At 40.3% G+C, this 20,056-nt stretch overlaps 1 protein-coding gene across 5 annotated transcripts; it reads left to right on the top strand.

Annotated features, from left to right (window-relative positions):
* Nucleotides 1–6,419: 6,419 nt before the first annotated feature.
* tfap2b (transcription factor AP-2 beta) lies at nucleotides 6,420–19,457 on the top strand. Of its 5 annotated transcripts, none has more exons than XM_034135650.1 (7): nucleotides 6,420–6,495; nucleotides 9,151–9,591; nucleotides 11,142–11,196; nucleotides 12,898–13,117; nucleotides 13,623–13,741; nucleotides 14,568–14,709; nucleotides 18,960–19,457. In XM_034135650.1, the coding sequence occupies exons 1-7, from the start codon at nucleotides 6,448–6,450 to the stop codon at nucleotides 19,243–19,245; spliced, it is 1,311 nt and encodes a 436-aa protein (XP_033991541.1). In that variant the 5' UTR covers nucleotides 6,420–6,447; the 3' UTR covers nucleotides 19,246–19,457. The 5 variants fall into 5 exon arrangements, with proteins under 5 accessions (XP_033991541.1, XP_033991537.1, XP_033991540.1 ...); XM_034135646.1 differs by having other exon boundaries at nucleotides 6,448–6,495; nucleotides 12,886–13,117; XM_034135649.1 differs by lacking the exon at nucleotides 6,420–6,495 and adding an exon at nucleotides 8,707–8,733.
* The last annotated feature ends 599 nt before the right edge of the window (nucleotides 19,458–20,056 follow it).

The following is a 20,056-nucleotide window of genomic DNA, read 5'->3' as shown; positions in this document are numbered from 1 at the left end:
TCTGAAGTTTCCATCACTGCAAACAGAATATTGGTCATTTCTTGGCTGTTTGGACAAAACAAGCAATGTGACAATATCACCTCTGCTTTTGGTAAAAGGGAATTCTCACTATTTTCTGAAACTTTAGGGACTAAAAGCTTACGGGAAACCTTATCCAATGATGAACTGATGGAACTGTTTTGTTTATAATCCTCATTTCCCTTCTATGAATATGCAATATTGTTTAATAACTGATCTACTTAGAGCAGGGGTGTCAAACTCAAATACACAGTGGGCCAAAATAAAAACATGGGTACTAGTCGAGGGCCGGACTGGTTCAATGTTTATTGCAGAACTTATTGAAATGAACTTATTGCACATATTAAACCTGGAACTAACAAAGCTTAAATGATTGCCTATAAAAACAACATTAAACATTAAATAATCAGTTGCAGTCATTTCTTATGATTACATTTTTCCACGGGCCAACAACAGCTTCAAAAAAACTATTTCCCTCAAAGAACAAACCAAACATGCCCTGTTGTCGTGAGAGAAAAAGTGCAGAAGGAAACATCCATTGAAACTCGGTGTGCTGCTTTGTGATGCTAGTTCAAGCCAGATACTTGGCATCTCATCTTGGGTGCAAGTTCATCAATGTTTGGGGTCAGGCTCTGAGCTGAGGAGACCCTCAGGATTGAGTGAAGGTGTGTGTGCAATATACCGGCGGGCCAGATCTAATAGTAATTAGAAATTATCCTGCGGGCCGAAATTAAATCCACCAAGGGCCTGATTTGGCCCCCGGGCCTTGAGTTTGACACATGTGACTTAGAGTTTATTTACCAAATCCAGGTTTTCTATCACAAGAAGCAGCACTGTAGTGCCTCTGTATTGTTTCAGGGTTTTACTTATTCAAACATCCTTATCCAAAACCATCTCTTCAATCTAAAGCAATGGATGTCTAGCGTTTTCAACAAACGTTAACATTAAAATCCTTTTGCCCCTAAATACATTGATCTTCAAACACTTCATGAAGCCAAATGAAAGAAAAGGGAGTCTGAGTAACATTCACACACATCATATTTCTTAGGATGTGGTTTGAAATGTTTACACACAGCAATGTGTTACCACAGGAAGTCCAATTTGACTTTAAATCAACATTTTGAGACATAGAAGGTACCCAAATGTTGAGATTTTAAAAGATTTCAAACATTTGTCTTGTTGGGCTACAGAATAGTATAAATGTATGTTGCTTTTGTTTTTTATATGACATGTTTTAATCACATTTTAGTCTCAGATGCTGGGAGGAACTTCAATCATATTTGGCTGATATGGAAGAATCCGCCTGATATATAATCAAACTCATGAATCTGCGAGTAGAGATGTAACAGAGTGATGAAGCAGAGCAGCTTTCTAAATTGGCCCTTTGATGGTTGCTGCATCTCACTGGAGGGTACACACACACACACACACACACACACACACACACACACACACACACACACACACACACACACACACACACCACACACACACACACACACACACACACACACACCACACACACACACACACACACACACACACACACACACACACACACACACACACACACACACACACTTAATCACTCTTTTGTCTCTTATTACTGGATGATAAACATGTAATCCCTGTGAAAGTCATCTCTGCTGACCCCGACTCAGAATAATAAGCAACTCGATCAAAAATGAGCCGGGGAATGAAATCGATGCATTGCCTGTGCCGGAGTTTCTGTAAATTGACAAACGGACAAGAATGAATCATAAGTTTGACATCAGAAATGCATAATGTGATGGGGCGGCCGATGCATTATTCACACAGGCTATTGATTGCATTACAATGCAGCGCTCCGTTATCTCCATCAGGCATTCAATGTTCTCCTTTTCAGTGTGCATCCTTTATGATCAATCTAATTAAAAGGCATGCATCACTTCAGTGCAGATATTTACACATGGAGCTCTAACATCCAAAACACACACTAGGAAATTCTTCAACTGCATGCAATGATTTCTGCCATTTATATAGAAGTGAATTAAACAGTGAGGTCTCAGAGGGACTATAACTCCTGCTGACTGCGCCCCACAGTCACGAAAAGCAAAATCTGCCAACTTCTAAGCCCCCTCTCTGCAGTCTCCATCCTCTGAAGATATAACCCCACCCCCCCCCCCCCCCCCCTGCTTCTCTGATAAAACCTCTTCTTCCTCTGTCCTGATCCCGTTCAGGAACATTCAAGGCCTTCTCCTTAGCTGCTGTCCTCACTGTCCCTCTCACACTGTCACACACACACACACACACACACACACACACACTGTGACACACACTGTGACACACACTGTGACACACACACACACACACACAGTGACACACACACACACACAGTGACACACACACAGTGACACACACACACACACACACACACACACACACACACACACACACACACACACACACACACACACACACACACACACACACACACACACACACACACACACACACACACACACACACACACACACACACACACACACACACACACACACACACACACACACACACACACAAAACTGCAAGACACCCCCAAATCCAGGAACGCTGTATTCTACATGTAGTACCTCTGCTGCTTCCAATAGTTCGATCCTGAGAGGAAAGGGGATGTGGAAGCGTTGGTTTTTTACAACTGTAGTATATTGGAGTTTGGTTGAGGGGTTAGTATGAATACAAGTCTTATTTAAGGTTTTATTGAAGACTTCATATATTAGAATGCTAATATATTATTTAGTCATTTGATCTTTCCCTCTTCTGTAAGCATCTAACAGAGTCATGCAGATGGTCACTGGTGGTCTGCAAACACTGAAAAAAACGAGTTTTGTATGGTGTTTCGAATGTATTGGAGGAAGTCTTGAGCACGTAAATGTTTACATGAGTTAGTTTACTGTAGTTGATATAGTACTGTAGTAACACAGGCGCTAAATACATTTGTTTAATTCTGTTTTATTTAAGGCTTGACTGGCATCCTTCATTAGATGTTTTACACCTGCTATTTTCCTACACTGACATGTCAAAATGTCTGCTGTAAAAGAGGGCCTATGATTTGTTTATATGTAACATAATTGTTTTGCTCAATCCAATTGATCCTTGAACCGATTACAGACGTTTACAGATTTCCATGCTGATAGTGTATCAAATACATGCTGTACTCCATGTTGCATTATTGCTGAGCCTGTAACTCTTTGTGTGGTGTTCTAGTGCGACCTAGTGGTCAAAAGCAGAACTGCAGCTGGTGTCTGTTTAACTTCATGTTAACTGGATCGGATTAGAAAATGAATTCCTGATCAATGTAGACAAAAACATTAAGATATCTTAAGATGTTATGATAATGGTGAAAGAAGGAGTGAATGAGGGCTGTATTACTGTGTGATGCATATGGTCACCGTGCTGGAAAGTCACCACAAAGTTATATAAGGAAGTTACGAATGTTGCATATATTATTAAAACAGTATAAAAGGTCGAAAAATAAAGAAAAACAATACAATCATGAAACCTAGATTCTTAATCCTTAATGTCTACAATAAATTGCATTAAAAAATGTACTGTAAAATACAAAAGGAATCCGGATGAATACTTGGCTTCATGTCCTTCTCTTCAGGTTTTTTTAGGCAGATGGTTATCACATTTAATTTGACAAACCATCAAATGTTTGCACAACAATATGTGATGCAGAGTTTGTCCTTAGTGATACATAATTGGTGCTACAATAAATAGTAGAGTACACAGTACTACACAATATTTTTGAATTCACTGCACTAGTGCACTGCAGTTCTCTTTGCTACATCAGAAAAAACATGACACATGTTGTCTAATCAAACATGACCCTGAGCAACAGTGGAGACTGAAAATGAAATATCAGTGTCCCTCAAACAGGTGAGTTAAAACATATGACCACACTGCTCCTCCTGACCTAAATCCCATTTAGAGAAGAGCGGAAGATAAATATCTATTTTATTTGATTGATGGTTGCAAAGAAAAGGCACGGAGCAGATAGAGCAGCACTAGGGTGACATGTGTGTGTAATGTATGCTGATACATTGTGTGTCAAAGCCTGCAGGACAGCGACCAGAAACATGCCTCCAGACCTCCAGACTGTCAGGACATCTGTCACTGCTGACAGTCATATGCTCTGCCATGTGTGTGTGTTTTACTTTAAGAGATTGTGGTGTGTGTGTGTGTGTGTGTGTGTGTGTGTGTGTGTGTGTGTGTGTGTGTGTGTGTGTGTGTGTGTGTGTGTGTGTGTGTGTGTGTGTGTGTGTGTGTGTGTGTGTGTGTGTGTGTGTGTGATCTTTGGCAGCGGGTTATTCCAGAGAACGGAACAGCCGTGCATCTTAAACATTCATGTCTGGTTTCCTCAGCGGCAGCTTTTCTGTTTTTTTCATCAAACATCAAACTTGCTCAACAATGGCGGCCTTCATCGGGGTCACTAAGGACATTCTATATATTACAAGCGTTTTTGCTTTTTCAGACCTTTTCACTTGATCCATGCTTTTTGGAATTAAGTGAAGAAACACCAACTCTGCTACCAAAGATTTTTAGACATTTTCTGGTCAAAACGTGTATTACCTTGGAAAGAAATCAAATGTTTGGACTGTAAATAACATACACATACATTAGTGTTTAGTTATAATGCCCTTTCTTTCATTGAAAAATAATTATTCTACAAAGAAGCGAGTTTTGATGGGTGGATGCATGTTTAGTCTTAGGACACTAGGGGGCGTAGTTGGCACACACTTGGATAAAGTCCCACTTGAAATAAATATGGGGATGTTGAAGGGGTTTACAATGGTTAAAAAGATTCAAATATTAAACAAAAATATCTAATTTAATATATTTTTTTAATTTAAGATTACTAAGAAACGTAACGCAATGGTGTTATTTGATATGACTTGAAAAGAAAATATTTTATAGGCATAAAAAAATGACATTATGCATCTTTGAAAATGTCTTCTTCGAATGCTTGAGAAGATATATTTTAAATAAAATTATTTTCATATCAGTAAAAAACTTCTTTAAAATTCTATTACTGAGATAAACTGGATATTAATTATTTGGATATCCAATATGGTAATAAATGTCTTCATATATAGTACTTATTGTCTATAACACCTATACGATATAATTCAGTGCAATGTCATACCTGCCAATTAAATGCTGTTAAACCCTTCAACATTCAAGTGCAGTATCCTATAGGAGTAGGTATTGCATTGTGTTTTGTACATGCATCTCACACAGGCCTATGTGACATGAGTGTGAGATATAACATACATCCTGTAATACTAAGTGGGAAATGTACACTGATAAAAATACTACTTTTTTGGCCCCAACAGTGTTTGTTGGATACACTGTGACCATTACCAAGTCAGCTGAAACATGTGTATACTTTAACACCATCATTGTATATTTGACTGGAAATGATGACACAAGATCAAGTTATTATCCATTACTCCAACTACCAGAAATTGATGCACCTTCCATCACTGATCAAAGTGAGTCCTGTAGTGTAAATATGCAGTATAGTGTCATACAAATATATAGGCACATATCAATTCTGCACAAAGAGTTCACTGAATGCTTGGAAGAATATAATATTAATGTGAATTCTATCTGTCCTCACAGTGAACAGGTTTTAACCCAAATCTACAACCACAAGAGATTTTGCATCAACAAGTTAAGATGGCGCTCTCCTCTGCCACCATCACAACACCGAAAGAGGGAACACATGCACATCCCTCTCATAAAGACAACGAATTGAACCAATCTTAAGGGGCTATGATACAGTTTTAGAGGCTTGTGTTATTGATGAGGTTAGTCAGGAATATAATGATTATGTCCTGGAATGATTGCTATTGTTGTCTTCATGTCCAACAACCAAACCTAGGTGTTCAATGTCTGACATTTAGGAATATTCGAGAAAAGGGAGCCACAACTATAAATTGGACTATATATGTGTATGCATGTTCCCTGTTGAGTAGCAACAGCCAAAGTTAAAGTACACTAAATAATGTCCCCTTTTAATCCTTGCTGCATATTCTTCCCAAACATTCAAATAGACATCACAATGTGTCTCTTAGGTCACCAAGTTGTTCAACCTGCAACATACATGAAAGGCGTTTGCTAACTGCTCATGCTTTCATTTTGAAAATGACAAAGGCTGCACGATAAATAAATGAAACATCTGTTCTTTGTATTTGCTGCTGCTCATAGATGGAGAGCCTGCTGCTGTCTTTACATTACAGGGGTTTCCCATTCACAAAGAGAGAGAGAGAGGGGGGGGGGGGGGGGGGGGGGGAGGGAGGGAGGAGAGACTGAGAGAGAGAGAGATGAGACTCCTCTTCCTCACTTGGCTGCATTCGGTTTACCGACACCGGAGAAGCGACCATGCTGTGGAAACTAGTTGAGAATGTCAAGTATGAAGATATTTACGAGGTAACGTTTCCCGTCTGTTTGTGCTCTGCAGGATTTATTACACGCTTTTTTCTGGGGAATAATGCAGTGTTGAGATAACGGAGGTATTGCATAAGGCTTTTAGGCCTGATATTCTGTGGTGTGCTGGTTGTGAATATGATTTGGAGGAAATGTAACTACAGGACAAATTCGTTATGACCGATATTTGATTTGATTTGTGGTCCATTTTTGGTAAAATGTGTTGGTATTGTGTTGCTAGGTGTATGGTGTACGTCCACTCACTTTCTGGATCATGGTAAAACGGAAAATAATATTTTTTGACAGTGGATATTGACTTATTGTGTTTTTAAATTTCTTTAATTTTGACGTATATATTTTAAATATGGGACTGCGTTTTTGTGCAAAAATAAAGTTTAAGAGTAACGTTAAACTACTTTGATTAAAATAATGATTTACCTCTTAAATTATTATTTTTAAGCTATTTAGAAATAAAAAAACTGTGATGCTGCATCCAAAAAAAGTCAATTTTAGATTTGAAAATACCTCCTAATAATATAAATAGAAGCACTGGGTCAGAGTGTTTGATGATGTGTCAGAAGTATGTAAATCATTTGGCTTTGATCCAAGAACAATTATTTTTTTATTTCAAACAAGCGAGGGAAGAAATACCGCCGCACGCGGGGGTGAAATAGTGCTCCGGCTCGCGCTCAATGGGCTCGAGCACAAAAGCTCGTGAGGCCCCTCGTCTCAGCCCGGTGGGAAACCCTTGTCTCGTGCCGCACATGGCTTTTCTCCCACGGCGCGAGGGAGGGGAGGCTCTAATGTTGTTAAACAAGTCATCCAAGAGAGAGGGGTGGGGGGGTGGGGGGCAGTGTACAATATAAAGTTTAATCGCTTCTTTTGACTCGTGACACCATTCACGCGAGCCCCTCGTGCGCCCTGTAGTGTCTCGGGTGTGTGTGTCAAGAGGCAGCTGCAATGAGACACCGTTTATTCAGTGTGTGTTCTTTAGTGTGTGTTCTGGCAGGATGAAGTTTAGCTTAAATAAATTGGGAGGATTGGAGAAAAATCTTCATAATTAACCACCTTTGTGCAGGTATAAGATAATATACTCCAGTAATTTAGTGTAACATCAAGTCTGACATTGTTCTTGCATCATAGCAGCTCCATTTGCAACATCAAGAGGGACAAATATTAAGACAAGAATACAAGAAACCTGACTTATTAAATAACATTACAATCACTGAGGGCGATGTGTTCAAGACTCTTTAACGTACAATGGATCTGGGATCAAGCTCTGTATTTATTGTAGGATTGGCTGGTGCATAAAGAGTGCTTCAGTCTAAACATTTTAAATATTGGGACCCTGTATCTCGGATTTAATGGCAACAATTCATATTCACTGTTCAGGACATGGCTGGGGTTGGAGACAATGTTGTTGGCAAATCTCAATATTTTATTATTGTAAGTTGGTTCGGAGTTTCTCAGAGGGTTGCACAGATTGGTGAAGCAGCTTTGAGTTTAATGCTTTGGACCAACTCTTGTACCATGCTTTGAAATACTACAGGAATTTTTCAGTATGTTGTGGCTGTGCGTAAAAGTAGAATGGCTTTTACTTTGGTGGCTACATTGCATTGGCAGGATAATGTATGTATCACAGATTCAATCTTAATGTCATGGTTAAACACCATCTTCTGTTTAAATTGTTACATCTGACAACTGGATTCATGTTGGTTTAAAACGTCAAAGTCTGTTTGCAGTGATGGTGTGTGCCAAAGTGTCTCCAACGGCGAGAAAGCGAGTATTCCCTGCGTCAGATTTGTACTTATATGAAAAAGCTCCCAAAGTGCGTTTTTTTTTAATAATGAGGAATTCCTCCTGGGTGTGCTCGCCCTGTTCGCTTTCTCCTGACAGAGAGGGCTCTCTCCGTCTCGTGCTGTTCGCGTCGTTTCTCCTCTCCACGGAATCTAAACGTCACTCACGGTTGCGCGAGAGGCTTCACGCTCCATGTGTCGCCAGTCCCCTGCCTCGCGCACATTAATATTCCTGTAAGTCTCAGTCATGAATAACAATTACACCGTATACCGGGGGTAGAGGCGGTGCTCGGTGGCTCACAGTCAGAGCGACGGCTGCTCGGGGCGGAGAAGGATTCTGCTCACCGGCCCTGCCTGCAGACACTCGCTTTCTGGAGCCAACACTTTACCATCCAGCTGTTTTATGTTAAATGTTCAAATGTTAGTTCACTCCTACTCCACCGCGGTGAGTTTCCTTCCCTCACAGTGTGTTTCTTTATACTCTGTTTTGTCTTGCACTATTTTTATTGTTTTATGCCTATGCATATTTATGTTGCATTGTTGGAGGAGCCTGGGATTTAAGATTGTCATTGCCATAACTACACTGTAGATAATGTGCATATGACAATAAAGCGTTTGAATCATTTGCACAAATCGGTAGAGACTGCTCGGAGGTTTTTCGTTCTGAGATTTAAATTAGACACATTTTGCTTTTGGCATCTATTGTGTTTTTTGTAAAGGAGATTTACTTTGGCTACATCACCAGGCAATATGCTCTTAAAATGCATCATGGACCCTAGGCCTCTTTTTGGTTTTATTTCGTTATAAAAAGGTGGTTCCATTTCCGTATGGAGTTTATTTATTCTGTGTTTTCCTATTCAAGGACCGGCATGACGGTGTCTCGAGCCACAGCTCGCGCCTGTCCCAGCTGGGCTCGCACGCGGGACCCTACTCCAGTGCGCCCCCGCTGTCTCACGCACCGACCTCGGACTTCCAGCCGCCCTACTTTCCGCCGCCGTACCAGCCGCTCGCTCACTACCAGAGCCAGGACCCGTACTCCCACGTCAGCGACCCGTACACCCTAAACTCGCTGCACCAGAGCCAGCAGAGCGCGTGGGGCGCGCGGCAGCGGCAGGACGCGGCGGTGGAGCGGATGGATAGCTCCGCGCTGCTGGCACAACCTCGGGCCTCGCTGTCTCAGCTGTCCGGGCTGGACCCGCGGAGGGACTACGGTGTGAGGCGGCCCGATGTGCTGCTGCACCCGGGCCTGGACGGGATGGGAGACGGTCTGCTGCACGGGCTGCACGGCATGGAGGATGTTCAGGTGAGGCAGAGGAATCTGAGGATTACATGGAATCGAAAAGTGAAAATTATGATGATTTTGTTTTTATTGTATAAAAAGTTGTTTTAAATATATTTGGATTATTATATCCCGAATGGTAAAACCTGAAAGTCAGGGAGCAACTAGGTCTGTTTGACAAAATGGGGAATACAGTTATAATGCAATATATTATCTCAATAGACGTGTATGCATTTTAATCATTAATTCAACCCATTCCTATTTACAGTAAAATATTTCTATGTTTACCTAACATATCTATATCTATCTCAAGTGGGTAATAATTGAAAACACTATTCTGTTACAAAATAATTTCCCAATTTGGGATGAAAGTATAATCGATTCACTCGGTATATGAACTTTGGATGGCAAATTTATCTAGTTTTGGATGGCACGAAATAGCTACTAAAAAATAAACTATACAGGAGAGGGATGGGTAATTGTTGGCGGTGGTCTCCTTCATTGTCTCGGTGCTTTAGTGTCGAGGTCAGTGATCTCAGATCAGCTCCCTCAGGGCTGAGCTCTCTGCAGCTGAAGCCTGAACACAAATGGCCCAAAGCTAAACCAACTGTCTTCAGAGAGCTGAGACATCTCTGGTGAGAAGATGCTGATATGGAGAATATTTCAAAAAGTGCTGCATGGAGCTCAAATGTTGCTTATGTGAATTAGAATTTAAAATCACCCTTCTTTACTGCCTTGTGTTGCCTAATGATTAATCCATAGTTAAGCCTTGAGGATATGCTGTTAATTGGTCATTTAAACATGAAAGGAAACAATTCAATGTTGTGCACACATGTTTTATTATTATTTTTATTATTTACAATATTTTATTATTATTTGTAATTATTATAATTATATGAATTTATTATTATTAGTATTTATATTATTAAATCCATGCTCATATTAATGTGGTTAGTTAATTCTTTAAATTTGAAGGATGTCATTTTTGGTTTATAGGATATTATGTACACGCTTTTATTTTTTATAAGGTACCAAATATACAAAGCAGCTACCAGAGACTTTATTGTCATCTGTGAAGGATTTCATCTTCCTCTGTTTTCCCCTCAGGGCACAACCATCACGAATTGTTTGCCATTTAACCTCCACATTACATTCTCATTTCTGCCTTTACGTAGTTGTGTCATGCATTTATTAACCCCGTTTAAATTTGTTTTAACAAGTCCTATTTTATTTTATACGAGCGTGACAACAGCAGGTCTATTCAAAGAGCAATCTATCTCGCAGGCTGATGAATGAGAGTGATGAATGAGGCTTTAAATTTGGGAGAACACATTATTCTCTATGAGTCACGTCATGATGAATAAAAAGAGGAAATGGATTATAATCCAGATGTGTTTGTTCTGTGGAAAACAGACAATGTTTCCCCTGCTTTTCGAGACCTTACATTTAAATGAATCCTGCAATATTTAGCAAAAAGATATAAATATATACTTTTTTATTACACTCTGGATTCCTTTGTACGAAGCACACTATTATATTGCTATAATGGTTTGCATTTATTTTGGATCTACCAGACTCTTGACGACACCAACGGAACGAACATCCTTGATCAATCAGTAATTAAGAAAGGTAAGACACAAACAAACACACACACACACAAACACCACGTCTCAACTCTTAGATATGTTGCCAATAGTTCTACAATATGACAACAATGACTAGATTTACAAATATAAAAAATGTTCACCAAAAACATAAATGAATACATATCTGGATTTATTTAAATAGATTGTTGTTATATGTTTTTAAAATAGACATAATAGGGCTGCTCGCCTATTTTGAAGTTCCTTTCGTGCCTGTACCAAATTATAGACTAATTTATGTTGTCATATGACGTGAATTACAATGATTTATGTTCTGTAGAGCCAATAAAAAAAAAAAAGGCACAACTCTGATCTAAAGTGGACCAGATGTACCTCGATGCTTTGGGAAGTAAAAGGTGGATCTCTGTGGGTTCATCCTGTTTTTCCGGTGCCCAGGATGAGGATTTCGTGCATGGGTTAACGATCCCGGTATATTGACTCGCAGGCGGAGGGTCGCTGATGATGTGCGGTGATTTAGTTACGGGATGTTGAGTGACTGAGCTCCCCGCGGGGCATTTAAGCCGCTGATGTAATAAATGGCACCGCTCACGAGCTCACGGAGATCTCGTGAGCTCGTTTACAGCTAATCTGCGGTATTATCCCCCGTGGAGCCATCAAACCCCCCCCCCCCCCACCCCCACACTGTGCCCCTGTAACACTGAGCCTGGACCCCCCCTGTGGCCCCCCTCCAAAAGTATAAATTTATGATAATGCAAGTGTATGTCGCAGCAAAGACTGTGCTGTAACCTGGGCCAAAGTTAACAGGGATGTTTCCCCCCTATTCATTTAACGAAAATTGCAATTTAGTCATTGACACAAATTCTGTCACACAAAAAAACGAGGGAATTCAATTTGAGAGCGAGAGCCAATCAACAATCGATACTATTGTAATGAGACATTAAATAACAGTAAATGCCCGGCGCGTGGGCACTTCATTGGGCCAGGGCTCCCTCCTGTAGTGCGCGTGGTCTCAACAGTATCTGTGGATGCTTTACTCGAGTAGAAAGTATACACATTAATGTCAAAATACTCCATTACAAGTTAAAAAAAAAATTACAATCAGCAAAATGTACCTAAAGTGTAAAAAGAAGTAATCATTGTGCAGAAGAATAGCCTTCATGTGTGTGTATATAATTATATTTACATAATGTGACATTACTAGATGATATTGTTGCATCAAATTACTGTTGTAGACAAAGTTCTGATTGTAAAATTTGTAAACTTGTAAAATAATGAAATAATTGGACTCTATCTAAAGAGATAGTTTAATTTGTAGAGATGCATTTTGGTAAAATAAGCTACAGCTGTTAAATAAAGTGGAGTAAAAGTGCACTATTTCCTTTTTAAGTGTAGAGGAGTAGAAGTATAAAGCAGCATACTCAAGTAAAATGTAAGTACCTCAAAATTGTACACAGTACTTGAGTAAATGTAGCCTACTTAGTTGCTTTACTGGGTCTCACAACGTTTGACACAATAGATTAAAACTCACAGCCCCCTTGTATTTGTTCGGAATTTTAAGATGCCTATCTTTCCCCATACTCTATCTTATGTGTATTCTGTATTTTAATTTATTTTTAATACGTGCAATGCCTTGTTTGCATGCTGCTGTGACTGAATTTCCCAAATAGGTCTCAAAAAAAGAAAAATCTAATTTGTTTTTTCAACGTTATGTAATGTCCTCTTTCAGTTCCCATGCCTCACAAGCACATGGGCTCCCTGATGCTCGGGAAGGACGGGCTGATGGGAGGCATCACCGTGAGCATTAACGAGGTGTTCTGCTCGGTACCGGGCCGCCTGTCGCTGCTCAGCTCCACCTCCAAGTACAAAGTGACCGTCGGGGAGGTGCAGAGGAGACTGTCTCCGCCAGAGTGCCTGAACGCATCCCTGTTGGGGGGCGTGTTGAGAAGGTACGACTGCAGCCTCAGAGCATGTTGACGCAGGGATAAAGTCTGGATGGAGAAAAAGCGTGTGGCTTCTTAAATATGCAGAGGAGATGTTTATTAAACCCTGAGTTGAATTCAAAGGCATCTGTATCTGAACTTCCCAGATTGTACGTAACATTAACACAATCTCTGGAGAACATGATGCAGAATAGAAACTAAAAAGACAACAACTTAAAAACCTAGACATGCACACATCAATAAAATGTATATTCCTTGATATATGTATATATTTAAACAGTGTAACCTAATTATGTTGTTATCTCATACTGTAACTTAATTATTGTATTTTGTCATTCTTATGTATCTTTGTGAGAAGATCTATGTCCAATGTGTTTCAATTTGGATTTTTGAACTTCCTATGGGAATATTGGTAATTTAATTGAATGCCTTGTGAGAGATATATATGGCATATATGTCCTGGTTCTTTTATAAAGCAATTAACATTAATTATTTCCCCATTTTTCTACAGAGCAAAGTCCAAAAACGGTGGGAGATGTCTGAGAGAAAAACTGGAGAAGATTGGACTGAATTTACCTGCTGGAAGACGCAAAGCTGCCAATGTCACATTACTAACATCTCTTGTAGAAGGTGATTGCTTTACTGTGTTTATCCATAAATACAGAAACATAATCCTTACTCTGAGATTGATTAATGGGGAAATTTGGCTCTAGAAGTCCAACATTTTATTTGCCCCCCATGACAAAGATTTCAACATCACCAAAAATTACGCACGGCCAAAATACAGGATTGCAAAGTTCATGACCTTGCAGGTTTGAAGAATGAGACTGTCTTTCTCAAATGGCTACAGACATTGAATACAAAGTAAATACATATTTTATTTTGAACGAGTGAAGAGAAGAGGACTGGGGTTAGTGAATTAAATGATTAACTCATTGATTAGAGGCTGCAGCATGGGCCTAACCGGTTTAAACCAACATTTTCATTGAGTCAGATGTTCCTGATCCAGCGTAATATACAAGTATATCAATATTTATTTCTACACTTTCAAAATATAATACAAATATATTTATGACCTACTTTTTTAAAAGACTTTTATAGGATTATGAAAACGTCTCCATTTTCAATGTGTTCACTCGTCTGCACAAAGCGTTATGCAAGAGCTCTCTCTTTTTTTAAATTCACGATATTAAAACAGTTAATTTGCACCTATAGTTGACTTTTACAACAACAATGTGGAAAAAATGACAATCGCTTTTGCTTTTGCTTTCTCTGAGAGGATGACAACTTAGGGAATTTCGTGCGTAAAAGGAAAGCATCCCAGTTTTAACACGTAAAGTCTTTGTATTCAGGAATCGCTATACTAAAACAGAAGGAAATGCATGATTGTCATGTAGCGATATTGTACGTCTATATACAATTCACCCTGACTATAACCTCCCCCCCCCCCCCCCAGGTGAGGCGGTGCACCTTGCCCGGGATTTCGGTTACCTCTGCGAGACGGAGTTTCCCACCAAAGCCGTGAGCGAGTACCTCAACCGGCAGCACGCTGACCCCAACGAGCTGCACACGCGGAAAAACATGCTGCTGGCGACAAAGTGAGTCTGATGGACCGTTTGATTAGATTCAGCTCCCTCATAGCCTTTATAGGGTGTTTTCTGTCTGTCATAGAATAGTATACATGTCTGATGCGCAGCACAGGAGATACCATGTGGTAAATAAGATTATTGCTTTCATTTCAAATGAGCCATTTAGGTACTTAGACACAATAACATGGCGGCATGCTAATGACACATATAGTCAGTCTGTCAACACAGAGGGGAGAAACATGTTTTTGTAAGGACACGGAGAGAGGGGTTTTTCCAGTAAATTCTCAACAAAATGAATTTACAAAGAAGTCCTGTAAGTCTCATAATATATCTAGTTCATGCTGTTCTTGTATGAGATGTTATCCTAATTAAATGTCCCAAAAAAAATGGTTTTAGGTTTACAGTTCCATGGGTGCCATTTAGAAAGGCTGTGGTTGCTGTTAATTTGAATTACATAACCGTCACACATACAGGGTGAAAACCAGGGCATGCTTCTTCTGCAAGTAGTTACATTTCTGATGAATGAAATTATTGTGAAATTAAACCCATTTTCCTGGGGGCTTCTCTATGGCCCCCTCTTTAATACCCCCGAGGGTGCAAACCTCCTCTCCTCTGCGCTTCACTCTATATCACACAGTCCATTTTGACACAGTGAGCCATGGCATTGACATTTAAAGAGGAAAGGGAGATTTTCTTAATGAAAAGCATCAAACTCTATATGGATGTAACCTGTAACGTAATGACTGATTGAAAAACCACAGAGGAAATTGAGGGCAGTTAAAGTAAATTCAACCGTTTACGAAATTAGGATCAATCTGCATTTAAGTCAAGAATCTTAAAAGCAAGGGGATTATTTTTGCCACATAAATAACGTTGTACTCAAGTATACACAAACCTTATTTGATGGACACTTTAATGTAGCCTACATAAGTCTCAGACATTATTAAATAGCAGCTTTGACGTTGCTGGTGTGCGTTTGACCTCTGCTTCTGGTCTTAAAGGCGATGGATTTTACTGGCTCTCCTCGTAGAGGTACTTATATTAATCCATTTTTTATGGCTGTTAAACTGTGGAATTGAATCCAGGATCTAGTGATTACTTTTAAAAACCGAGCAACATAGATTTTCTTTAAAGGGAAACTAGGCGAGGGAATGTGGTTTAAATCCCAGAATCACTTTGGATTTTTTCCTATTTTTAAAATGATCAAAAAAGCCTTTCGCCAATTAATAATGAACAGTCCTATTCTGTGTCCATGTATTCCCCTGAATGAGTTTTCTGGATACAAAAAAAAACGTTGCATGCAGAGCTGTAACAAAGAGCCCTTCAGGAAACTTGTAATTTTAGCTTGCATAAATAGTGCTGTCTGCTGGCCTGCATAAACCATCTGCCTGTGTGTGTGTGTGTGTGTGTGTGTGTGTGTGTGTGTGTGTGTGTGTGTGTGTGTGTGTGTGCGTGTGCGTGTGCGTGCGTGTGCGTGTCCCAATGTGATCAGTATGTACGGTGTGTTTCGGTGGTGGATGTTTGATGCTCAGATTCAAACCTGTTCCAATACTCGGTGTCGGTGCTGCCTGTTAGAAATTCATTATTTAGCAGTGAAGTGTTTCAAGTCGTCAGAAAACAACAGCGAGGCCCTGAGAGTCGCCCCGGGTGGAGCTCCTCCTCTCTGTTTCTCCTCTCTTCTCCTCTCTGCTCCCTAACCCCAGCTGGGCTCGGCCTGCACCGCCTGTCACTCATTTAGTGGAGCTCTGCCCTAAGGCCGCTCATTGGGTGTGTGTGTGTGTGTGTGTGTGTGTGTGTGTGTGTGTGTGTGTGTGTGTGTGTGTGTGTGTGTGTGTGTGTGTGTGTGTGTGTGTGTGTATGGTACACATTTTGAGAGAAAGAGAGGGAGAGAGAGGTCTCTTGAATATCAAATGTGGGCCTAAAACCAAGAGGATGATTTGCTGAAATGTTAAGGAGACGTGATTCTCTCTCACCGTTGCATTTTTTGTATGGAATTTGAAGGGAAGACTTAAGATGCATTTAATTACCTTTTGGCTTAAATTACATATATTTCCATTCAAACATTGGCTTTAAATGCTGGGGCCTCAAACCATGCGACTTCCTTGATCTTGTATTGGCTTCAATTAATTTTCTAGACATAAATATGGCATTTTTGTACAATGTCATATTGGCATTAGCCTTACATTTCTCTATACATTTATAGCGTTCTCTAATTTCCCGAAGATCATTAGTTAAACGTTAATGGTATGGGTTCAGAATAAGGTTTGAGAGAGTGTCCAATGGAGGCAGGAGCAGAAACAGTTTCCCTTTCAAATCAAATATATCTTTGATATGGATTGTGAACAGAAACCAACGATACACTTCTCAAGCCTTTGCCAGAACATTCTGTTGATGTTTTTAGGGATTTAAAGGCTCTTCTGGAGGCATCCTGTATAGCAGCTGCATCAAGTTCATGCCTCTTCCAACACAATTTCAAAATGTGGAAACAGAAGTAAATAGAGAAAAGTTGAAAGAAAGTTTGCTACTCTTCATTGCGAAATAAGTCTTGAAGGTAGGGTAGGTAAGTTTGAGAAACCGGCTCGAGATACACTTTTTGTTATATTCCATGGAATGCTCTTAACATCCCGATAGCAATGAATATCTTAAGTGCTTTGACAAAAAATACATAACAAAATGTCATCTGTGGAAGCTGTAATACTGTAAAAAGCACGACCAATCATTTTAGCCGGCCCGGCTAAAATAACTGGATGGCCTACCTGCCTGTCAGCCTTCCATCTGTGCACAAACTTATCTCGTGCCCTCATTGGTCATGTGCGCGTTCGTGTGTGTTGGAGGAGGGGCTCTGTAAGGAAGTGGCAGATTTTTTTCGGTTGTGTATTTTCAAATTCCAGCGCACTCGAGCTGGTTTCTCCAAAATTACCTACCCCACCTTTAAGGATACAGTTACACAACATGACTTAAAGGAGTTGAAAAGGGAAAGCATCAGGCTATTCTCCTTTGGGATGGATTTGGTACAAGCTGATAATTTAAGATAAGATAGTTAGTTTGGCACACAGCATTACGAGAGGCTGGAGAGTTTAGTTTCAGGTCCTTGCAGAGGGTGGGCAGTTAGCATATGATTCTGAGGGGGCTTTTTTATTGAGAATGTCACTGACAATCTTACATCTTATAATTAGCTCAGCACTTAAGCACCTACATGTCGCTATAGTTATTATTGGGTGTTTATGCTCAACTATAAGCAATCATTTCATCAGTGTGGGTTAAAGACTCTGTTCGGACCACTTTCCCACTCGATTTGTTATCCATTAAACCTCTGCAGCCATGATTTATTTGCACTTCGTAGCACTTTTAAGTTAGTACAACTGATAGCTAACACAACATAATAACATTTGTGATATTGGGCTGTATAAATAAACATTGATGGATTGAATCCTTTCAAACTGCAACATTATTGACACAATTGTTTTTTAAGTTGTTTTTCACCAAAGAACTGTAAAATTGTAATTTGTTTTCCGGCTCTGTTCGTTTTTTCTGTGTTATGAGTTGGTTATATTTAGTGTCAGGTATTGCAGGAACATCTATACAACAAATGCTGCCAAATACTCTCACCACAGGGGCATCGCAGTAAGGTGTTGACTGTGGATGATTTGGATGCATTTGCTGAGGCTTTTCAGCTAGTCATGGGACACGCATATACTGTCTACTGTTTTGGTGACGGGTTGGTATTGATAGGCATTTGAGTATTAATGGGATAGTGGCTACTCATTGTGCTTCTATATATGATGCATTTTGATTATAACTGCAGGAAACTAAAGGTGATCTTTTGATTGTGTTGGACATAGAGACAGGTGCAGTAGAGTGGCAAGATCAGAGAAAATGTGGTGTCAGCCTTTCCACTAATAACATACAAAAACAATGGATAAATGTTTGGCTAACAATCAAATTAATAATATAAATGAATAAAGGATACCAAATTGTCTTACTTATTGAGTGCAACTCAACGTTATGGTTGGTTTGCATGTGCAAAAACTTCCAGGGGACATTAAAACCCATCACATCCAGAAGGGACACATTGATACACATATACATACAGTAGAGAGACATTAGACTACAGTCAAACAAGTCCCACGTGCACACTGAAGCAAGGTTAATACATACTATGTACTGCCATTGAATAACCTATCAGCAGTAGTGTAACTATTTTAGGGAAACCCATATCTCCCTCCTGACATCTCATTGTCCCCCCCCCCCCCCTGCAGACAGCTGTGTAAGGAGTTCTCAGACCTGCTGGCCCAGGACAGGACCCCCCTGGGAAACTCTCGGCCGAGCCCCATCCTGGAGCCGGGCATCCAGAGCTGCCTCTCCCACTTCTCCTTCATCACGCACGGCTTCGGCTCGCCTGCCCTCTGCGCCGCGCTCACCACCCTGCAGAACTACCTCACCGAGGCCCTCAAAGGACTGGACAAGATGTTCATCAACAGCCCCCCCAACAACAACCGGCACGGGGACAACAAGGCCGACAAAGAGGAGAAGCAGCGGAAATGAAGCGAGGCGGGGGAGACGATGGGAGGCAGACACACAGACAGAGGCGATACACTTCTAGCTTTACACCACTGCCACTGACAGGGCCGAAGAGGAAGAGGAGGAAGAGGAAGAGGAGACCTGTGGGCCAGTGTCAGAGAGCACAGAGGGATGTTTCATCTGTGTTACGTTCTTTTCATTCCCCTGAGGACATGATGGTTACTGTGTTACATCCATTTCGCTCCCCCTGCCTGCATCCTGTGAGACTGTGATGCTGCAACAAACTACAGTGTGTGTGTGTGTGTGTGTGTGTGTGTGTGTGTGTGTGTGTGTGTGTGTGTGTGTGTGTGTGTGTGTGTGTGTGTGTGTGTGTGTGTGTGTGTGTGTGTGTGTGTGTGTGTGTGTGTGTGTGTGTGTGTGTGGTACAAACTGATACATTGACTTTAATCAAATGTATTATGTCAACAATTTCACATCAGGTTAGTTGAAAGCAATAATATTAAGTTGAACCTAATAATACTTTATTTAAACTCAATATTATTGCTTTCCACTAACCCAATACAGCTCTGTGAAATCTGTTGACATCGTATATTTAATTAAAGTCAACGTTTCAGTTCTTTCAGTGTGCTTGTGTTTGTCCTCACACAAGAAAAAAGCATTGTGGGTATGAAGCATTTTATCTGTGAAACAGGTTTGTGTGGTCACTTAACGAGAGGGGGGAGGGTGTTTATTTATGTGTGTAAATATTTATTTATATTAATTTAAATGGATGGTTGTGTAAATAGGTGCACCAGCTATTTTGGAGTAGGCCTATTTATCTGTGATTCGACTTTTG

The sequence above is a fragment of the Trematomus bernacchii genome, unplaced genomic scaffold (assembly GCF_902827165.1).
Source record: "Trematomus bernacchii unplaced genomic scaffold, fTreBer1.1, whole genome shotgun sequence".
Lineage (NCBI taxonomy): Eukaryota > Metazoa > Chordata > Actinopteri > Perciformes > Nototheniidae > Trematomus > Trematomus bernacchii.
This window is presented reverse-complemented; position numbering and strand designations above follow the sequence as displayed.

Excerpts from the sequence above, each read along its gene's own strand:
- tfap2b (XM_034135646.1), top strand. The coding sequence starts at position 6,448 with ATGCTGTGGAAACTAGTTGAGAATGTCAAGTATGAAGATATTTACGAG. Across the intron at positions 13,118-13,622 it reads TTGGGGGGCGTGTTGAGAAG|AGCAAAGTCCAAAAACGGTG; the intron begins GTACGACTGCAG and ends ATTTTTCTACAG. Across the intron at positions 13,742-14,567 it reads ACTAACATCTCTTGTAGAAG|GTGAGGCGGTGCACCTTGCC; the intron begins GTGATTGCTTTA and ends CCCCCCCCCCAG.